The following is a 19,346-nucleotide window of genomic DNA, read 5'->3' as shown; positions in this document are numbered from 1 at the left end:
CCAAGTTCCCCTCTAAGTCACTCACCATCCTGACTTGGAAATATATCACCGTTCCTTCACTGTCGCTGGGTCAAAATCCTGGGATTCCCTCCCCAATAGCACTGTGGGTCAACCCACAGCAGGAGGACTGCGGCGGTTCAAGAAGGCAGCTCACCACCACCTTCTCAAGGGCAACTAGGAACGGGCAAGAAATGCTGGTCAGCCAGCGACACCCACATTCCACAAAATGAATAGAAAAGCAGCGCTCCGAAAGCTTGTGATTTCAAATAAACCAGTTGGACTATAACCAGGTGTTGTGTGACTTCTGACGGTGTCTGTTTAAGGTTATGGTCTAATTATTCTAATATTGTTTTATAAAACACATAGCCAAAATGTTAACGTGAGTGAAAAAGGATAGTGGGTTTTTTTTTGCTTTGGAGCATGTGAGTGTTTAATACAATTTCCGACACTGGTGAGCTCATTGAGGGTAACCTCCAGCCTCTGAATCATATTGCGTACGTACAAATACATGTTTATTTGGCACTAATCCTCCACCTCTTGTACCAGGGAGCCTGCAGATTGTAACACAAGTTATTGGCTTTAGCCTTATTTATTGCACATCCATCAGTTTAAAGAAAAATTGCATTGAAATTTTAGTCAATAAAATGCCTGTCAGTAGGTGTGATGAGAAGTACAAAAGAGAGCATGTTATAGAGTCATAGAGATGTAAATCACGGAAACAGACCCTTCATTCCAACTTGTCCTAAATTAAAATCCTAAATTAATGTAGTCCCATTTCCCAGCATTTGGCCCATATCCCTTCAAACCCTTCCTATTCATTTACCCATCCAGATGCATTTTAAATGATGTAATTGTACCAGCCTCCACCACTTCCTCTGGCAGCTCATTGCATATGTGCACCACCCTCTGTGTGAAAAAGTTGCCCCTTTGGACCCTTTTAAATCTTTCCCCTCTTACATTAAACCTATGCCCTCTCCTTTTGGACTCCTTGAACCTGGGGAAAAGACCTTCGCTATTTACCCAATCCATGCCCCTTTGTAAACCTCTATAAGATCACCCCTCAGCCTCTGACACTGCAGGGAAAATAGCCCCAGCCTATTCAGCCTCTGCCTATGACTCAAACCCTCCAACCCTGGCAACATCCTTGCAAACCTTTTCTGAACTCTTTCAAGTTTCACAACATCCTTTCTATAGCAGGGAGACTAGAATTGCATGCAGTATTCTAAAAGTGGCCTAACCAATGTCCTGTACAGCCATAACATGACCTCCCAAACTCCTATACTCAATGTACTGACCAAAAAAAGGCAAGCATACTGAACGCTTGATTGATGTTGATAGCGCTGTGTTCTCTTGGTTTCTCACTGCTAGAGTTGTAATGACTTCATGGATAAATCCTGGTGTTTTACACGGCTGTAACTGTAGTATACTTGGTCCACCTGCTGAGCAAGTTTTGACAGTTTAAGTTACTCAAACATTATGAGGTTATTCTGAGCCAGTATTCCTGTCAGATTATTTCTTTAATGTCATATGTAATTTATGACCACTTTCATAAGTTTCTGTTTCAGTTTTTCTGCAAGGGAACATTTGTTTGATGAGGATGACTCTCGGTTAGGATTGTGGCTATCCAGTGTGTGACTATAACTGTTTGCCGTTGTTAGCCCAACAACCCTGGCGTGTTCGTCAGAAATTTTCACAGAAATCCCGCCTGCGGTGCCTTTGTGGGATTCCGGAAGATACAGCAGTAGCAGCTGATTGGGAGAATGTCACAGGGATTAATGCTCCATTACCTACCCCCATCATGGCAATGACCCTGCTGAAAGATTACACTCACCACCGCTGTCACAATGATGTCACCAACATTTAGACCCACTATCCACAATATAAACTTGTCGTGGTGGTACACTCCGTTTCTGCCATACTGTGTCTGTACAAGCTTAGGGGAGCCTCGAATAGTAACAATTTCACTTAGTGCATACAGGCAACAACTTATTATTGTGTTTAGCATGTATTTTTTAAAAATATTTGCCATGTCTGACTTTCCAGGGACTTCATCTGGCTTCATAATAGGAGCAAATTGCTGCAGATGCTAGAATCTGACAGAAAACAAAAAAATGATGAATAATGAGTCGTCTAGACTCGAAACGTTAGACTGTGCTCTCTCCATGGATGATGCCTAACCCGCTGTGATCACCAGCATTTTTTGTTTCCATTTAATCTGGCTCCATCCTAAATTTGAGAAGATGCAGCCACTCCGTTTATATCTCTTTTACTACATACATCTCTTCACATTTGGAACAGGTATCAATCGTAGCCCAAGGTCTCGACTCATTTTTCAGGGAAAGTTCGAAGGAAGTTGAGGATGATGATGATGGTGAAGCCACGGCCAGTATGTCCGTGATCCTCTTTGATGTTCAGCTCCCTCCTGTTGTGTTTTTCCAAGGATATAGCGACTTAGTGGAAAAGCTCTGGTCCCTCACTGAAGAACCCACAAGCATAATTAAAGGATCCATCTTAGTTATTGACCATCTACAGGTAACAAAGCCCAATGCAACCATCTTATTACAAACTAGAATGCTATAAACCACAATGAGCTGTGGCTCAGATGGTAGAACTGTTAGCTTTGAGTCAAAAGGTTCTGCTCAGGGAGTGCTGCACTGTTGGAGGTGTCTACTTGGGTGGATCCTGTGACATCCTTTCGAAGAAAAGTAGGGGTGATATCCTGATTATTGTAGCTAATAGTTATGTTTCAGTCAACATCACAAAAAGTAAATTATCTGATCATTATTGTTCATGGAGCTTTCTTTGTGAAGATTGGTGCTGCTTAACATAACAAATGATACATTTCAGAAAAATCTTTCAGTGTCGTAAATTGCTTTGGGACACCTTGTAGTTGTAGATAAAAACTATGCACACTTTTCTTTTGAACACAGCTCATAATAAATATTTCCATTGATCTGTAGATATCAAGAGTGACAAACAAGATTGCTGAAATCAGAATTATTACTTATCCAGTCAGTACAATCTTGCATTAATAATGCAATTATAACGTAGGAACAGTGTGTTACAAAATACCAAGTGAAGCCAAAATAATAACAAACCCTCAAAACCAAAAAAATTGCATTTAAAGGCATGTTTTACTGCAAGCAAAACAAAGCTTTTCACTCTTCTTAGGTACAAGTGACAATAATAAATCAAATGAGATGAAATGAAAATATAGTTTTTGTACATGGCAAAGATGGACAAAATAATTGACATTCAGTATGAGATTACTGTTACAGTTTAACTTTGATGTTGTGACATACCTTTCTGAAAGATTCCTCATCCTGGTTTAACTTTAGTTCCCTGTTTTAAATAACCATCACCTTTTAATTATTCTGTAAAGAACCGATTTAAGATGGTGAAAAGGGAGAACAATTATCTATAATGCATCTCAGTTCACAGAACATCCAAAATCTCTTTTCATCCCTCAATTATATTGAAATACAGTTCTGAAGATAAATACGGGAGCCAATTTGTATACAACAATAGCAACTGGACGAATAGTTTCAGAGGCATTAATTTAGGGAAGAATGTTGGCCAAGTCAGTGAAAGAATTCTTTACTCCTTTTCCAGCATCCTAGAGAATCTTTTACATATGCCTGAGGAGGCAGATTTATATCATGCCTGAGTTTTAGCAAATCTGACAATACAGCAGTCCTTCATTACAACAGTCAGGCCAATCTGAGGACTTGAGTCTATTTACAATCTTTTGCTAAGAGTTTGTTAATATTGTGTATACTCAACCATGTGGAATTGTTATCTACTTGCACCATATTATCAGGGAGTTCAAATGGCTGGATTGAAAAAACAAAAGGAGCTTAGAGACACAATAGGTTAGTCTGTCTGAGTGCTGGTCCCTCAAAGTGAAGGTGCTCTCACTCATGGCAGAAGCTTGCATACACTGTTGTTTTGTAGCTCCCACACTATTCTGACTGTCCTGGAAACTCTCCCACTCTTACCACTTGCTTTGGAAGGCAGCTGGATGGGTACATGAAGGGTTTAGGGGGATATGGGCCAATTGCTGGCAAATGGGACTAGATCAGTTTAGGATATCTGGTCGGCACAGACGAGTTGGACAGAGGGTCTGTTTCTGTGTGTATAACTCTATGGATGTAGAGGAAAGAATTACAACTTGACAATCATCCTGGTTTACCTGCTTTATGGCAGATTTCCACAATCATTGAATCTTGAGAAGGGACTTGAACCCAGATCTGAGCACACTACCTACTGAGTTGTTGCAAGACTACCTCAGTTAGTCTGCATATTGGGACAGAACAGACAGATTTATGTTTGGGATGCAGCCCCATATTCAAAGGTGAAAGAGATGAACTGCTATGTTCATGAAAAGATCAGAATCAGTGGCATTCTCTATGAAACAGAGAGGAACCATGAATAAAATAATGTTAAAATAATGATGAACAGCAAAGAGCCTATAAATTGCTGAGAAAATGCAAAGCGTGAGAAAATAAAAAAGAGATGGGAAACAAGGGTCAAAGGTTTAAATTTAAAAGAGGTTTGAAATTGAGTAGATTGCAAAAGTCAATTTTCTCCTTGTGCCATTGCAGATTAGCGTCTTTCTATTCCGGAAGCCTGGGGAGTTTTAAACTGCACTGAATGTAATAGAGGTCATGCATTTCCCCTGTCGCTCCACACAGATTGAAAACACTTATTATTGCTGCAGAGATCCAATGCATTCAATTTCCTCTCTCCCTTTAGGCAATCCAACTGCAGTCAGGGATTCAAGCAAGCACTGAATTCCAAGGAGGGCTTGGGATTGATGTTTCAGGCACCATTGCACTCAGCTTGTGGAGTCAACAATCTACAACTAACATCAGAAATCGGTATGTAAATTAAAATATTAAAGACAGTGGAGGAGTCCAAATCTCATTGTCGTTTTCTATTGAAGTAACACTGACATAATTCAGTGGACAATTATTAAACTTAGCCTTAGCTAAGCTGCTCAAGTGCGCCAGTTTAGTGTGTCTTTGATTAGATTCAGTGCTTCACATTCACACTGTTGATCAGGTAGTCGCATTGGGTGAAACAGTAGAATTAGTGGCTAATGCTCCGGGACATGGGTTCAAATCCCACCATAGCAGCTGGTGAAATTTAAATCTGACTAAAGTACGGAATTGAAAGCCAGGCTCAGTGATGGCAACCATGATGACTAGCATCAGTTGGTATCAAAACACATCATTTTGGGTAAGCAATCTGCCATTCTTACCGGGTATGGCCTACATATCACACAATGTGGTTGACTGTTAGAAAAGGCCCAGAATCCCATTCATTTCAGAGGCAGTTAGAAGTGATCAATAACATGCTAGTCCCACCAAAGAATAAATGGTTTGAAAAATCTTTTCTTTCTGTGACTCAATGTCGCATTTTGTTTGATGAAACACTCCTTGGCACAGTTTGCTGTATTAGAGAGAGAATTGGTTGTTTGCCAGGTTCCCCCAATGCTTGAGCTTTAGGCAACCAGATATTTTCATTCCTGCACCTATTTATTGAGAAATAGATTTTCGTCTTTACCACCTGATAATCTAGCAGTCAATTAGCTGCCCTTCCCAGAATTCACCATTTCCAGTCCATTGGTTTAGTTGCCTCACCTATGAATCTACTATCTTTACCGAACAGGCCAATGAGCCACTGGCAATCTACGCTCCCACATGAGGACTGACTACAAATCTTCAATGTCAACTGTCACAGTGGAGCTTCAGACTCTGGCCACTAGATGCTGCTCTGGAGGTGGATTATGAAGTGGCCTTCATTTTAGCAGGTGTAGGCCATTCAGTCCTTCAAGCCTGCTCCACCATTCAGAATAAGCATGGCCGACACTCTGCCTCAATGCCTTATTCATACTTTCTCCTCATACCCCAAATTGCCCTCAAAATCTAAACATTTATCGACTCTTTCTTGAATATATTTAGAGACTTGGTCTCCACTGCCTTCTGTGGTAGAGAATTCCATGGGTCCATAGTCTAAGCAGACGGTAAGGCTGTCCTCTTATTAAAGAGAGATGACTAGTGGTACTTTATTTTAACCTGAGGGTCACCACACCTGAGGCGAGGGGAGGGTTTGAGAAGGAGAATCCTTCATTGTAACCTCAGCCGGTGATGGGAATTGAACCCATACTGTTGGTGTCATTCTGCAATGCAAACCCTACCTTTTGAGTGAAGAGATTTTTCCTCACCTTTGCTAAAAATGGTCTACCCCGTAGCTTGAGAATGTGTCTGCTGTTGTAGATAGCCCCCACAACCAGCAGAAACACCCTCCCAAATCAAGTCCATCCAGCCCTGGTAGAGTTTTAAATGTTTCAGTCAAATCGCTGCTCATCCATCTGAACGCTACTGGATTCAGACCTGCCGAACCAACCACATGGAACAGTCCTGCCATTCTCGGTAACAGCCTAGTGAACCTTTGCGGTACTTTCCTCCTTGGTTTGGGAGACCAAAACTGCACACAATTCTCCAGATAATGACTCACCATGGCCCTCTGTCACCATTTTGTACCTGTGTTGCCATTTTGCAGAGTCAAGGCAGATCAGTGTTGAATAGAGGAGCAGGCTCATCAAGCCAAATGGTCTGAAAGTCCTCAAGTTCTTAAACAAGCTGTCCACACATACACAGCAAGATCCCATAAACAGGCACTGAATAATGAGTGGGTAATCAGCTTCACTGATGTTGGTTGAATTGTATAATTTATTTATATACTTTTGATTTGAAGTGTGCCAATATACATTTTTACCAACTGCAAATGCCTCCACTGTAGAAACTCCGTCAAGGGAGTGGACTGCATACAGCAACAATAACAATCATTTGCGTTTATATAGACTCTTTAACTGAGCAACACATCTCACAATTACTATCAAACAAAATTCAACATAGAGCTACATAAAGAGCTATTAGGACAGGTGACCAAAAACATTGTCAAAGAGATAAGTTTTAAAGTAGGAGAAAGACATAAAGTTGGAGAGATTTAGGGAGGTGATTGCAGAACTTTGGGACAAAACAGCTAAATGGCCTTTGGCACAGCAAAAACAATCAGAGATGTACAATTGACAGATCACATAGTCGATGTCTCTGCTACCCAGAGTTTACTTTTCAAACCAGTCAAGCAAATGCTTAGGCTGACAAGTTGCAAAAAACCTTGGCAACACACATGTACCAAGTTTTACGAAGTTGGGTAGAATACTTGTGGATTGGAAGGCAGGACATTAAAATTTGTTTGTAAAATGATGGAGGGGAGGTGGTGCATGGCCCCTTTAAAAGATGACATGCTTTTTCTAGACTTGTAGATTTAAAAAAATGTCTGCAGGTACACAGAGAGTTCCTGAAATTGAAAAATTTGTGTCAAAAGGCTGTATGGTTAGCAATCCAGGCAGTAGTCTTGTTTTGTTATTAAGGCAACCAGTTTGAATCAGCCAATTAATTTAAAGCAGGCACTTAGCGACTAAAAACCAATTAAATTTAAATCTGATAGTTTTGACAACCTAGGACCAATCCTACTGTAAGAAATTGATAGGTCATCAAAGTTATAAAAGAAGAGGGTATTTGAAAATTGCTGTGAGAGCAACTGCCATCTAATAGAGTTAATAACCCATCAGCTCTAAAGAGAAAATCACTGCTCTCACAGAATTCTCTAAGCTCTCAGAGTAACCATCATCTAAGTAAAAGTATAGCGGCACTCTTGGCTAATATTCCTGACACAAGAATTTGACAGAGGATGGTGATCCTGACTGAAGAACAGTAGACAAGGCCCAGAACATTCCAGAAGACATATCCTGGCTGTAATTTTGAGAGACTAAGTTTTAATTTTTTTTTAAATTGTTTTGGTTTATATAAGTGGGACTTAGAACAGCTTACCGTTAGAATTTTGTTTTATTTAGGAATAGTTAGTAGTTGAAGAGGAATTGTTTGGTTTGTTAGTAGTACTGTTAATTTGCTCACCATCAGAGTTAGATTAAAAAAAAAACTTTTACGTGTTGATTACAGAGTGACTGTCAGGAGTTCATTTCATTTAACTTTCTCTTTATAACAGCTTGAGGGTGAGAGGCAGGTTATTCCATGTTTCATGCTTTTTTGAACAGATTATAGGGTGGGGCAAGCCTCCCTAGGTGTTTCGGTTTTAGTTATCAAGGGGAGTCGACCTCTGCTTTATAACCCAAGCAAATGACCATCTTCAACAAGAGAGCATCTAACCATTGCCCCTTCACATTCAAAGGCATTACTATCACTGAATCCTCCACTATCAACATCTTGAGGGTCCACATTGACCCGAAACTGAACTTTACTAACTGTATAAATACAACGGCTACAAGAACAGATCAGAGGCTAGAAATCCTGCAGCGGGTAACTCGTCCTGACTCCCCAAAACCTATTTACAAGGCAGAATTGAGGAGTGCAATGGAATGCTCTCACTTGCCTGGCCGGGTGCACCTCCACCAACACTCGAGAAGCTTGACACTATTCAGGACAAAGCAGCCCACCTGACTGGCACCACGGCTATAAGCATCCATTGTCTCCACCACGAACGCTCAGGAGCAGCAGTTTGTACTATCTAATGCAGAAATTCACCAGGTTCCTTAGACAGCACCTTCCAAACCCACGACCACTTCCATCTAGAAGGACAAGAGCAGCAGATATATGGGAACACCACCGTCTGCAGGTTCCCCTCCAAGCCACTCACCATCCTAACTTGGACATATATCGCCATTCCTTCAGTGTTGCTGGGTCAAAATCCTGGACAGATTTCCAGAAGGTATTTATTTTAATTTAGATTTAGATTTTATTGTCACGTGTAGTCAAGTACAGGAGTACAGTCAAGAGTGTATAATGTCACTACACATGGCGCCATCTCAGGTACAAGGGTTCCTATGTACAAAAAAACCTAGGTACAAAGTAGTAAAAGAAACAAAGTTAAAAAAATTAAACATTACATTCATAGAATAAGTAGAAAAATAAGGTAATAGTTAACATTAAAGTCCTTATTTATAAAATGTAGAAAAACAAAGGAATAATGTTAAAAGTTCAACAGTCTTTGATGAGTCCTCAGCTTAGCTTGCTCTCAGGGAGACCTGAGTTGTCTGTTCTTGACACTACTGCTGCAAATACTAGGGGACCTCCCTCCACACTTGCTCTTCCCACGTTGGGCTGCCATGAAGGGGAATAGTTACTGCATAGTTTAGGAGGTAGCATATCGGCATGGCTAGAAGATCGGCTGGTTAACAGGCAGCTGAGAATGGGCACAAATGGGTCTTTTTCAGGTTGGCAAGGTGCAGCGTTGTGCAAGGGGTCAGTGCTGGCACCTCAAATGCTTACAATATACACAAGTGGGACAAAAGGTGTGGTTGCCAAAGTTGCTGATGATACAAAGATAGGTAGGAATATAAATTGTAAAAAGGACACAAGGAAGTTACAAAAAAAAATGGGTTAAATCAGTGTGCAAAGACATCACAAATGGAGATTAATGGAGTATTTGGCAGGAAGAATAACCAAGAAGTGTATTCTCTAAGTAGTGAGAGATTGCAGAGCTCTGAGAAGCGGTGTGATCTGGATGCCCTAATGCATGAATTGTAAAAGGTTAGTGTGCAGCTGTAGCAAACAATTAGCAAAGTTCATAGAATGTTATCATTTAGTGCGAGATGAATAGAAAACACAAGTAGGAAAGTTATGCTTTAGTTGTACAGGGCATGGCTGGGAGAGCATCTGGAGTATGGTGCATAGTATTGGTCGCTTTATGTAAGAAAAGGTGTAAATGCATTGGAAGCAGTTCAGAGATGGTTTACTAGACTAATACGTGGAATGGGAGAGTTGATTTATGAGGAAAAGTCATAGCGTCAGAGTCATACAGCAAGGAAACAAAGCCTTTGGTCCAACTTGTCCATGCTGATCAGGTTTCCCAAACTAAACTAGTTCCATTTGCCTGCATTTGGCCCATATCCTTCTAAACCTTTCCTATTCATGTACCCACCCAAATGCCTTTTAAATGCTGTAACTGTACCTGCATCTACCACTTCCTCTGGCAGCTCATGCCACATACAAACCAACTTGTGTGTGAAAGGTTGACCCTTGGGTTCCTTTTAAATCTTTCTCTTCTCACCTTAAAGTTATGCCCTCTAGTTTTGAACTTCCCTACCTTAGGGAAAAAGACCTTGGCTCTTCACCTTATCTATACCCCTCGTGAATTTATAAACCTCTATAAGGTCACACCTTGACCTCCGACGGCCTAGCATAAAATGTCCCAGCCTATCTGGCCTCTCCCTGTAACTCAAACCTTCCAATCCCGGCAATATCCTAATAAATCTTTTCTGCATCCTTTCCAATTTAATATCCTTCCTATAGCAGAACTGGACACAGTACTGCAAAAGTGGCCTCACCAACTCTGTACAGCCTTAACATAATGTCCCAGCTCTTATACTCAGTGCTCTGACCTGTGAAGGCAAGCGTACCAAATGCCTTCTTCACCACCATGTCTACCTCTGCCACCACATTCAAGGAACCTGCACGCCTAGTTCGACAACATTCCCCAGGGCCCTACCATTAAGAGTTTGACAGGTTAAGCTTGTATCCGCTGGAGTTTAGACAAATCAGAAGAGACCTGATTGAAACATAGGAGATCCTGAGAGATGTTGATAGAGTAGATGTGGATGGGATGTGTCCTGTTGTGAGAGAATCCAGAACTTGGGGTCACGGTTTAAAATTCGCAGGTCACCTATTTGACCCAGATGAGGCTTTTGTTTTTCTGGCAGAGAGTCATGAATCTCTGGAACTCTCTTCCTTAAAAGGTTGGTGGAAACAAAGTCTTGGAATACCCTTGTTAAGAAAGGCGTGAAAGGTTATCAGGGGTTGTCAGGAATGAGGGTCAGAGGTCACAGTCTGAACCCAGGCTCAAGAGGCTGTATGGCTTATTTCTGATTCTTGTGTTGAATTTGTTTTCTTTGTTTCTCCACGGGATGTGGATGTCATTGGCAAGGCCAGCATTTATTGGCTGGATGGCTGGTTTACGATGCAGAGTGATGCCAACAACATGGTTCATTTCATGCACCAGCTAAGAGTTACTCTGAAGGACTCTCTTACTCATTCTCTCCCTTTGCCTGAGGTGTGGTTACACTCAGGTTAAACCACCACGAGTTGTCTCTCTCTCTCTGTGATGAGGGAGCAGTAGTATGGTCTGACAGGAATTTGGCAACTTTACCTTTTATATGGTTATTCTATGCTGTGTTTGTTTTTGTCTGTAGTGTCGGGGGATGTGTAGGTCAGGTTGATTAGCCACAGGAAATACAGGGTTATAGTGTAGTGGGGTGGGTCTGGGTGGGATGCTCTTTGGAGGGATGGAGTGGACCCGATGGGCTGAATGGCCTGCTTCCACAGTGTAGGGATTCTGTAATTCTAAGATTTGTTCCTAATCACTAATTGCCCTTGAACTGAAAGGCTCACTTGCATACCCCAGAGGATGGTTAAGGTTCTGCTGTGGGTGTGGAGTCAGGCCAGTCCAGGATGGCTGATTTCCTTCCCAAAATGGACAACAGTGAACCAGACGAGTTTTTACAACAATCAATGGTAGTTTCATAGTCACCATTTTAAGACGAGCATTTAATGCTGGATTTAATTTAAATCTGCTGTGGTGAGATTTGAACCTGTGACCATGGAACATTAGCTGAGACGTTGGGCTTACTCCTCTAGTGACACTACTGCTATACGGTCCAAATATAACAAGGTCAGAAGTCATACAACACCAGGTTATAGGCCAACAGGTTTATTTGAAATCACAAGCTTTTGAAGTGCTGCTCCTTAATCAGGTGACCTGACTTCTGACTTTGTCTACCCCAGTCCAACACCGGCACCTCCACATCACAAAAATAACAAATACCTTTTCCATTGATCTGCAGGGGATCGTTAGTGATCAATTCAGTAATGAAGGTGGATACGCCCCTTCTGCAGGTGGGAGTGAACTGCAGTTTGGAAGCTGCAGCTTCTCTGGATTTTGTGAGTTCCGTTAAATTTTTGGAATCCCCAATTCTGATCTGTCTACAGTTGCTGAAGAAACCGTTCCCATACAGGTAAAACACCACAAATGTTGGTTATTTGCGCATTCAGTGGTAACCTGCTAAGCTTGCTGCATTTGTGGGAGTCATGGAGCTAAATTTAGTGGCCTCTCCCATGGCAGGTTTGATGCTGTGTGTTGGAGGTGGCATTTCATTGGGTGAGAGAGTGGGTCATAGGGAACCTGACTTCCTCATTCCCCCACCTGGATTAAGATGGGCCTTCACACCTCACCACCAATTGTAGCCTTCAATTAAAGTAACTAATGGCCTTCAGGGACCACATTCCTCTCCCATTATTATCAACCCAGCCATGGACATGGAGCTCCTAAACTGGGCATATGACAAGCTAATCACGGCATATTTGCCTGCAGGGTCTTGTATTCAACAGACACTTAGTGCCTGCCTGAGGGAACAGATCCTGGGAAGAGGGGGAACCTGCTGAGAGCTTTCATCACCCATCCCCCTGTACAGCTCACTCTTTGCCCTCCCACCATCACTCCCAAGCCTGGGATCCTGCTCAATCTGAGGCCCTTGTTGGGTGCAGTACCGGCAGTGGCCACTGCCTCCCTAGAGGAGTTACTGAGGGCTGAAGGCCACTGATTGGCTGATCTTGGCAGGCATGGCTTCTGCCCATGGGCTCCTTGATACCAGGGGAAGGACCCGGGGCTGGCCTGTTAACTGCTTGAGAGGCCACGAAATGTGGTGAACCTTCACAAAGAGAGGTGACACAGGAATCTCACTGGTAGTTGCAAGATTAACATCCTACAAGATTAGATCTATAGAGCCATTTATGTCAAAGTAGGAGGCCATTTGGCCCATTGCAGCAATGGGCTGAGCAGCAATCTAACAAATCCCTCCCCTCCCCCCCGACCCTTCCCCCACTGAATTCCTGGAGCCCTGCAAGTTTACTTCCTTCAAATGCCAATCTAATTCCCTTTTAAAATCAGTAACTGTTTCTGTTTCCATCACCTTCCGGGACAGTGAGTCCAAATCATTGTCACTCACAGCATGAAGAAAGGTTCCTCCACAGGACCTTCAGTATATAAGGCCTACTCCTTGTATCATCAGCTAAAATTTTGTACACCCCCAAACTCCCTTTACTCCAAAGAGAACAATTCCAGCTTTTTCAACCTAAAATCCCCAGGAACATTCTGGCAAATCCTGTCTGCACCCTCTCAGTTTTCCTTTGCCTTCTAAAGTGTGGTGACCAGAACTGGATGCAGAAATTCTCCAAAAATCCTCAGACTGCACTTTCCAAATGCAGACACTTCCATCTAGAAGGACAGGGACGACAGATACATAGGAACACTGCCACTTCCCCTCTAAGCCACTCACCATCCTGACTTGGAAGTATATTGTCGTTCCTTCACTGCTGCTGGGTCAAAATCCTGAAATTCCCTCTGTAGAGGCATTGTGGGTCAACGAGAGCAAATGGACTGCAGCAGTTCAAAAGGCAGCTCAGCACCGCCACGTCAAGGTCAACAGAGATAGAGAGGTGGCACAGTGGCTCAGTGGTTAGCACTGCTGCTTCACAGTGCCAGGGACCCAGGTTCAATTCCACCCTCAGGTGACCGTCTGTGTGGAGTTTGCACATTCTCCCTGTGTCTGCGTGGGTTTCCCCCCACAGTCCAAAGATGTGCAGGCTAGGTGGATTAGCCATGCTAAATTGCCAGTAGTGTTCAGGGATGTGTAGATTAGATGGATTACAGGGGGATGGGTCTGGGTGGGATGCTTTGAGGGTTGGTGTGGACTTGTTGAGCTGTAGGGATTCTATGATCTATGATCTAATGATAATGATCTAATTAAATGCTGGTCCATCCAGTGCCCACATCCCATGAATGAATAAACAAAGACTGTAATTGTGGCCTAACCAGTGTTCTTTTAAAACGTTCAGCATACCTTCTTTATTTTTGGACTTAGTACCTCTATGAAACTATGGATCCTGTAGGTTTCGCTTCTATTGATTTTTTTGTCAGATTCTTCATCTTTAGTAAAAACTCCCAGAACTTCTTGCATTTATTTTTGACCTGTTCTGTTTCTTGTCTAAAGAAACAGCCAGTGCTTCAAAGCCATGAGTCACAGCAAACTGTGGTTATTTTTAATCAACCTTTCGAGACATGTTACGACACGTCTCCAGGACATTTGGATTTGGACCCGGACCTTTTGGCTCATAATCAGGGGTAAAGTTTGACCAGGACAACTGGTCTGACCACCTTCAAACATTTATGTTCAGCTGAGCAGGCAGACAGAACACTGCATTCAAAAGATAGCGCTGTTGACAGTGCAGCACTCCAACAGCACTGCACAGAATTGTCAGCCTGGATAATGGGCTCAAGTGTCTTTGAGTGGAATCTGAACGCACAAGCTTCTGATGCAGAGGTGCATGCACCCTCACCTGACTAACTGCTGCCTCGCAACCTACAGATTGATGTTGATCCTATTCACCCTCTTAAGAGATTAGTGCCTATCTGGTTCAACTATCTTAAGTTCCTCAGACAGTACCTTCCAAACCCACGACCACTTCCACCTAGAAGGTCAAGGGCAGCAGATACATGGGAACACCACCCCCTGCAAGATCCCCTCCAAGCCACTCACCATCCTGACTTGGAAATATATTGCTGTTCTTTCACTGTCACTGGGTCAAAATCCTGCAATTCCCTCCCCAGTGGCATTGTGGGTCAACCCACAGCAGGAGGACTGCAGCTGTTAAAGATGGCAGCTCACCACCACCTTCTCAAGGGCTACTAGGGATGGGCAATAAACCCACATCCCATAAATGAATAAATAAAAGCACTTTGAAAGTTGTTCTTCATCACAGAATGTAAAGAAAGTTGACCCCTAAATTCTCTCTTGCTTTCTGATTTCAGAGAGACAGTTACGATCTACCAGTCCTTGCGAAAGGGGGATCCGTTTCTCATCAGGAAGGCGAGAACGTTGCGAGTTCAGGGCATGGAGTTACCGTTGCATCGAGCCAACTCAGAAATGTGTAAAAAGATGCTCTCAGAGGAAGCGTAGGCTCCAGACTGGGTGGTGATCTTGTTCAACACTGTTAACATGACTGGGAATTTCCTTGCAACTGCTCCTTGCAGTAACATCGCCGCAAGTGCACCGTAACACCCCCCACCCCGACCTTGACACGCGATTTCGAAGAAATTCCCAGCCTCTGTATACCTGTTGCCAGGCAAATTAGCATTGACCTTTCAAATGCAATACTTGAGTTGGTACAATTAGTAAAGCAATTTAAAAGTGAATTGCAAAAATCAGTAAAAGCCATAGGACATAACAGCATGTCTCTTGGAGCAGTTCTGTGGATTGAAAGCCACTTGTCCAATCTGCAGTATACCTCATGTTGCAAACACAACGGTGTTTAGTATGAAACTGTCTCCCATTCCCTAAGCTTTGCTATGGTATTTATGTTTCACCTTTTACCCAGTTTTTCTCTCTTCCCACTTCCAATCACTTTATCAACCACAAGGTCAAAGCAACAGGCTTTGACTTGCCTGCCTATTTCTGCCGAGCCTTTCTGAGGCCAGGGAAGTTGTGGTGAGATTGAAGTTAAAGCACCTCTTAGTGAGATGAGATACAACTGGGAATAGAAGGGCTGAACTCTCAAAATGTAACCCTCAGAAAAAAAAAATTGGTTGATTTGATTCTCGTTTAAGAAGTTGAATTTAATGCATTGAGAAACCCCGAGCAGTGGGTTTCATCATTAACTGTGTAAGATTTGCTCATTTTTAATTTGGAAAGAAGGTGCCACAGTTCGAGGTTGAATTCACTTCAGCATAAAACCAACCTTGCCATCTTTCCAAGCAATCACTGTTATTATTTAACTCCCAGGGCCTCACTCCATTGCTCTGCAGGATTTGGCAACCCCGTCACAGCCTGAGAACTCTCTATTCCTCTGACTATGACCTCTTACGCATTCATGAGTCCTTTCAACCCACTACTGATAGCTATACATTGAGCTATCTAGGTCCTAAACTCTGAAATTCCCTACCTAAACATCTCCATCTCCCCCCACCCCCCTCTCCTCAATCAAGACACTCACCAAAAACTACACTTTTAACTGAGCATTAGTTTTGACCTTAATGTCTCTTAAATGAGGCTCAGTGTTATCATTTGTTTGAAACGCATCACTCTGGGATGTTTCACTGTGTTAAGGGGCTTTATAAATACAATTCTATTGTTTTATTTCTCTCTTTGCTTCATCCCCTGGAAGCTGATTGGCTGCCAGGACTCTTAGCCAAGTGACTGTCCTTAGTGCGTTGAGCCCTGAGCTGTGAGTAGTTGCAGCCAGTTCGATGGAACGATTGTGTTCCTCAATCAAAGCTGGCAGGCAGCAATTTTCCTGGAGCTGGTTCCTGTTGAACTTTCAGGAGCCATTATCCTGGCCAGTTCTTCTCTCTGTATGCTAGGTACTGAGGGCCATTCAGGGAAGCCTGGCTGATGTCAAAGATGGTGGCAGCAGGGTCAGCAGTGTTTGGCTCCTGACTGCAGTGCCTCAGCCGCTCATGGCTCTAGCGGCGGGTTCTGCCGCATCTACGCAACTTCATTGTCATGTTTTTTTCTTGTTTTGGCTGCCCTGGAGCCTCCTCCTATGGGAGGCCGGGGCCCCTCCCGTATCTCCATCCCCGCTCCATCTTGGCTAGCAGTGGAAGACAAGCCAGGACCCCATCGGTCAACGCCCAGCATCGGAGGAAGCTGTGGGACCCGTGCAGCGTGACTGTCTCCCAATTGGAGGTGGTGGACGTGGAAATGATGGGCCGGTGGTGGCAGGAAGGGAGCACATTGCCAGGACCCCAGGGACGGCGTCGGATGGTGGTGATGGGGGAGCAGAGAGGGGGAAGGCTACAGACAGAGAAAGGTGGACTTTTGAAGCTGTTTCAGTTTTAGTAAATATCAATTTAACATTAATTTATTCAGTATTTTACCATTAATACACTTTATTCAGTAAGTTATTCTGTAATCCAAGATGGTCCCGGAATAAGGCGACATTATCCACTTTCCACTGTACAAGTGACAGAATATTTAATAAATCTACTGAGAATCATGACTGGAACAAAGGCCGCAGATTGAACCCTGGGCCAGAATGAGGATTGCTTTCAGCGGGAAAGGAGGTCGAACCATAGAAAGGATACAACACAGAAGGGAGTCATTTGGCCCATTTCTCCATGCTGACCCAAAGAAACACAGCTTCCCTTTCTAATTCCATCTTCACATAGCCCTGCAGCTTTACAGCCCTTAACGTGCAGATCCAGGTACTTTCTGAGAGTTTAGGGTCTTACACCAACTGGTTGAGATATATGACCAACAGGCAACTCACTATCATCCAAGACCATTTCACTCCCCATCTTCCCTGTAACACTTAGGACCAACAGGAGTTTAAATCAGGCCCTATCTTTAACATATTAATTGCTGGTGAGGACGTCCAGAATAATTTGGGTAGCTTTTGCCTATGCTGCATTTCAATGCAGAACCAATAAAGAAAGTACTACTGAAGTTTTAAACAGTTCCTAAATTTCAGATCACTTACTTAATAAATTTTATTTGATGAATCTACAGTTAATTGTTTACAATCATTCTTTTTTGTCATAAGTTTAATTGAATTACTGTCTTAATAAACTTACAATTTTGTCATCGATTGAAACAGATGCAATTGTTAGAATGTTGTCAGTTCAAGGTCAATCGCTGGAAAGTTTGTCACATAATCTCCCACTTTGACCTGCTCCACACCCCACCCCCACCTCTTCCACCTTTGTCCAGTCCTTCCCACATTGGGAATTCACTTTATTGAAAACAGAGGGCAAAATCTACCTGCCACAGCCAACAATTGCAGGTTGGGACCATTTCCAACTCAGAATGCCACCAGGATTCAGAGATGGCCAATCTTATGGGATATGGTCAATTTGGGACTGAACACAAACAAAGAGATGCTGATTTCTGAGCTCTGAAACAAACAGAAACAGAAATTGCTGGAGAAACTGAGCAGGTCTGTGGAAAGATAGCAGATTTAACGTTTCGAGTCCGGTGACCCTTCTTCAGAACTTCAGCCCTGTCTTAAAAACTCTCACATCCCTTCTTTGTTTTTTGCTGATGTTGACCGTTTTCATTTCTGAGGGGTAAAAGATGAAGGGCCTGTACTGTGCTGTACAGTTCTGTGTTCTATGCTTAATGCCTCAAAGTGTTTGTTCTGATTCATGGGTGAAACCTCTTAACACTGGGTACTGTAGCCTGATGTGATGGGGAAGCTGGTGGTCTTTCTCTAGTTGCACCATTGCCTCCCAGAAAATGGGAACCATCAGTTTGTGCTGATGTTAATCGTCATTTCAGCCAATATGGTGCCGGCACGGTAGGTGGTGTTCGGAGTTATTGGAGCCCATCTGCTCCAGGCCGGCAGCATTGTTTTCTCCATGTACTTCTTTTTCTTCCTCCTTTCTTCTTCATCTTCGAGGCCGGAGCAGTGTCAGCGGGGCATTAGCTGCAGCGTTGGTGGCATGGATCGGGACTTCTGTCAGCGGTAAGGCCAGAGCCTGGACTCTTGGCGGCAGTGGTGCCCAGAACAGGGACCCATGGCAGCAGTAGGCCTGGAGTCTAGACACCTGGTGGCAGTAGGCCCGGAGCCTGAACTCTAGGCGGCGGTGATGGCCGGAGCAGGGACTCATGGCAACAGTAGGCCTGGAGCCTAGACCCCTGGTGGCAGTAGGCCCGGAGCTGAGACCCCTGGTGACAGTAGGCTGGAGCCTGGACTCTTGGCAAATACGGTGGCAGCAGAGCCAAGATCTCCTGGGACATCAGTGTTGTTGCTGTTCCTGGAGTAGGACTCCTTGAGGCCCACCTTTCAGAGCCCTGAAGCTGTGCTTGAAACCTCAATTTGAACAGAAGATGAACTCTTATTTAAGTAATTTCTCTTTAACTTTACCATAGCTCAAAATGGCACCGGATTGTGGCGACAAAACACTTTTCACTGTATTTTCAAAATAAACGTGACAATAAATCATTCATTCATACTCAGGAGATGGCTGGTGTGAGAAATAGAAAGGAAAAAAACCCTTTGATGAAGAGGGAATGACTGTACAAGCTGGGGAAAGGGAGCATTGTGTAGGGTTGGAAAAGTGGATGGGGTCTTTTGTGAGTTTGGTGCTAAACATGGTGGGATGGGAGAATGTTGCAAGTTTGGACATGGAGGCCGGTGGACCAAGTCTATCATTGTTTACCCATTTCAATCACCGTTAAAAGAAGTCCATATATGCAATTTATTTTATAA

General features: G+C 43.2%; 1 protein-coding gene across 3 annotated transcripts in view; it reads left to right on the top strand.

Annotated features, from left to right (window-relative positions):
* Positions 1-17,643, top strand: part of LOC109926398 (microsomal triglyceride transfer protein large subunit-like) — a 99,906-nt gene extending 82,263 nt beyond the window's left edge. For all 3 annotated transcript variants that reach the window (XM_048616363.1, XM_020526259.2, XM_048616364.1), the window contains 4 exons: positions 2,299-2,532; positions 4,756-4,880; positions 11,927-12,097; positions 14,950-17,643. In XM_048616363.1, the coding sequence (XP_048472320.1) occupies positions 2,299-2,532; positions 4,756-4,880; positions 11,927-12,097; positions 14,950-15,097 (678 nt within the window). In that variant the 3' untranslated portion in view covers positions 15,098-17,643. The remainder of the gene's footprint in view (positions 1-2,298; positions 2,533-4,755; positions 4,881-11,926; positions 12,098-14,949) is intronic.
* Positions 17,644-19,346: the final 1,703 nt, after the last annotated feature.

This window comes from Rhincodon typus, chromosome 34 (genome assembly GCF_021869965.1).
Source record: "Rhincodon typus isolate 14 chromosome 34, sRhiTyp1.1, whole genome shotgun sequence".
Classification (NCBI taxonomy): domain Eukaryota; kingdom Metazoa; phylum Chordata; class Chondrichthyes; order Orectolobiformes; family Rhincodontidae; genus Rhincodon; species Rhincodon typus.
Note: the sequence above shows the minus strand (reverse complement) of the source record. Positions and strands in the feature narration are given on the sequence as shown.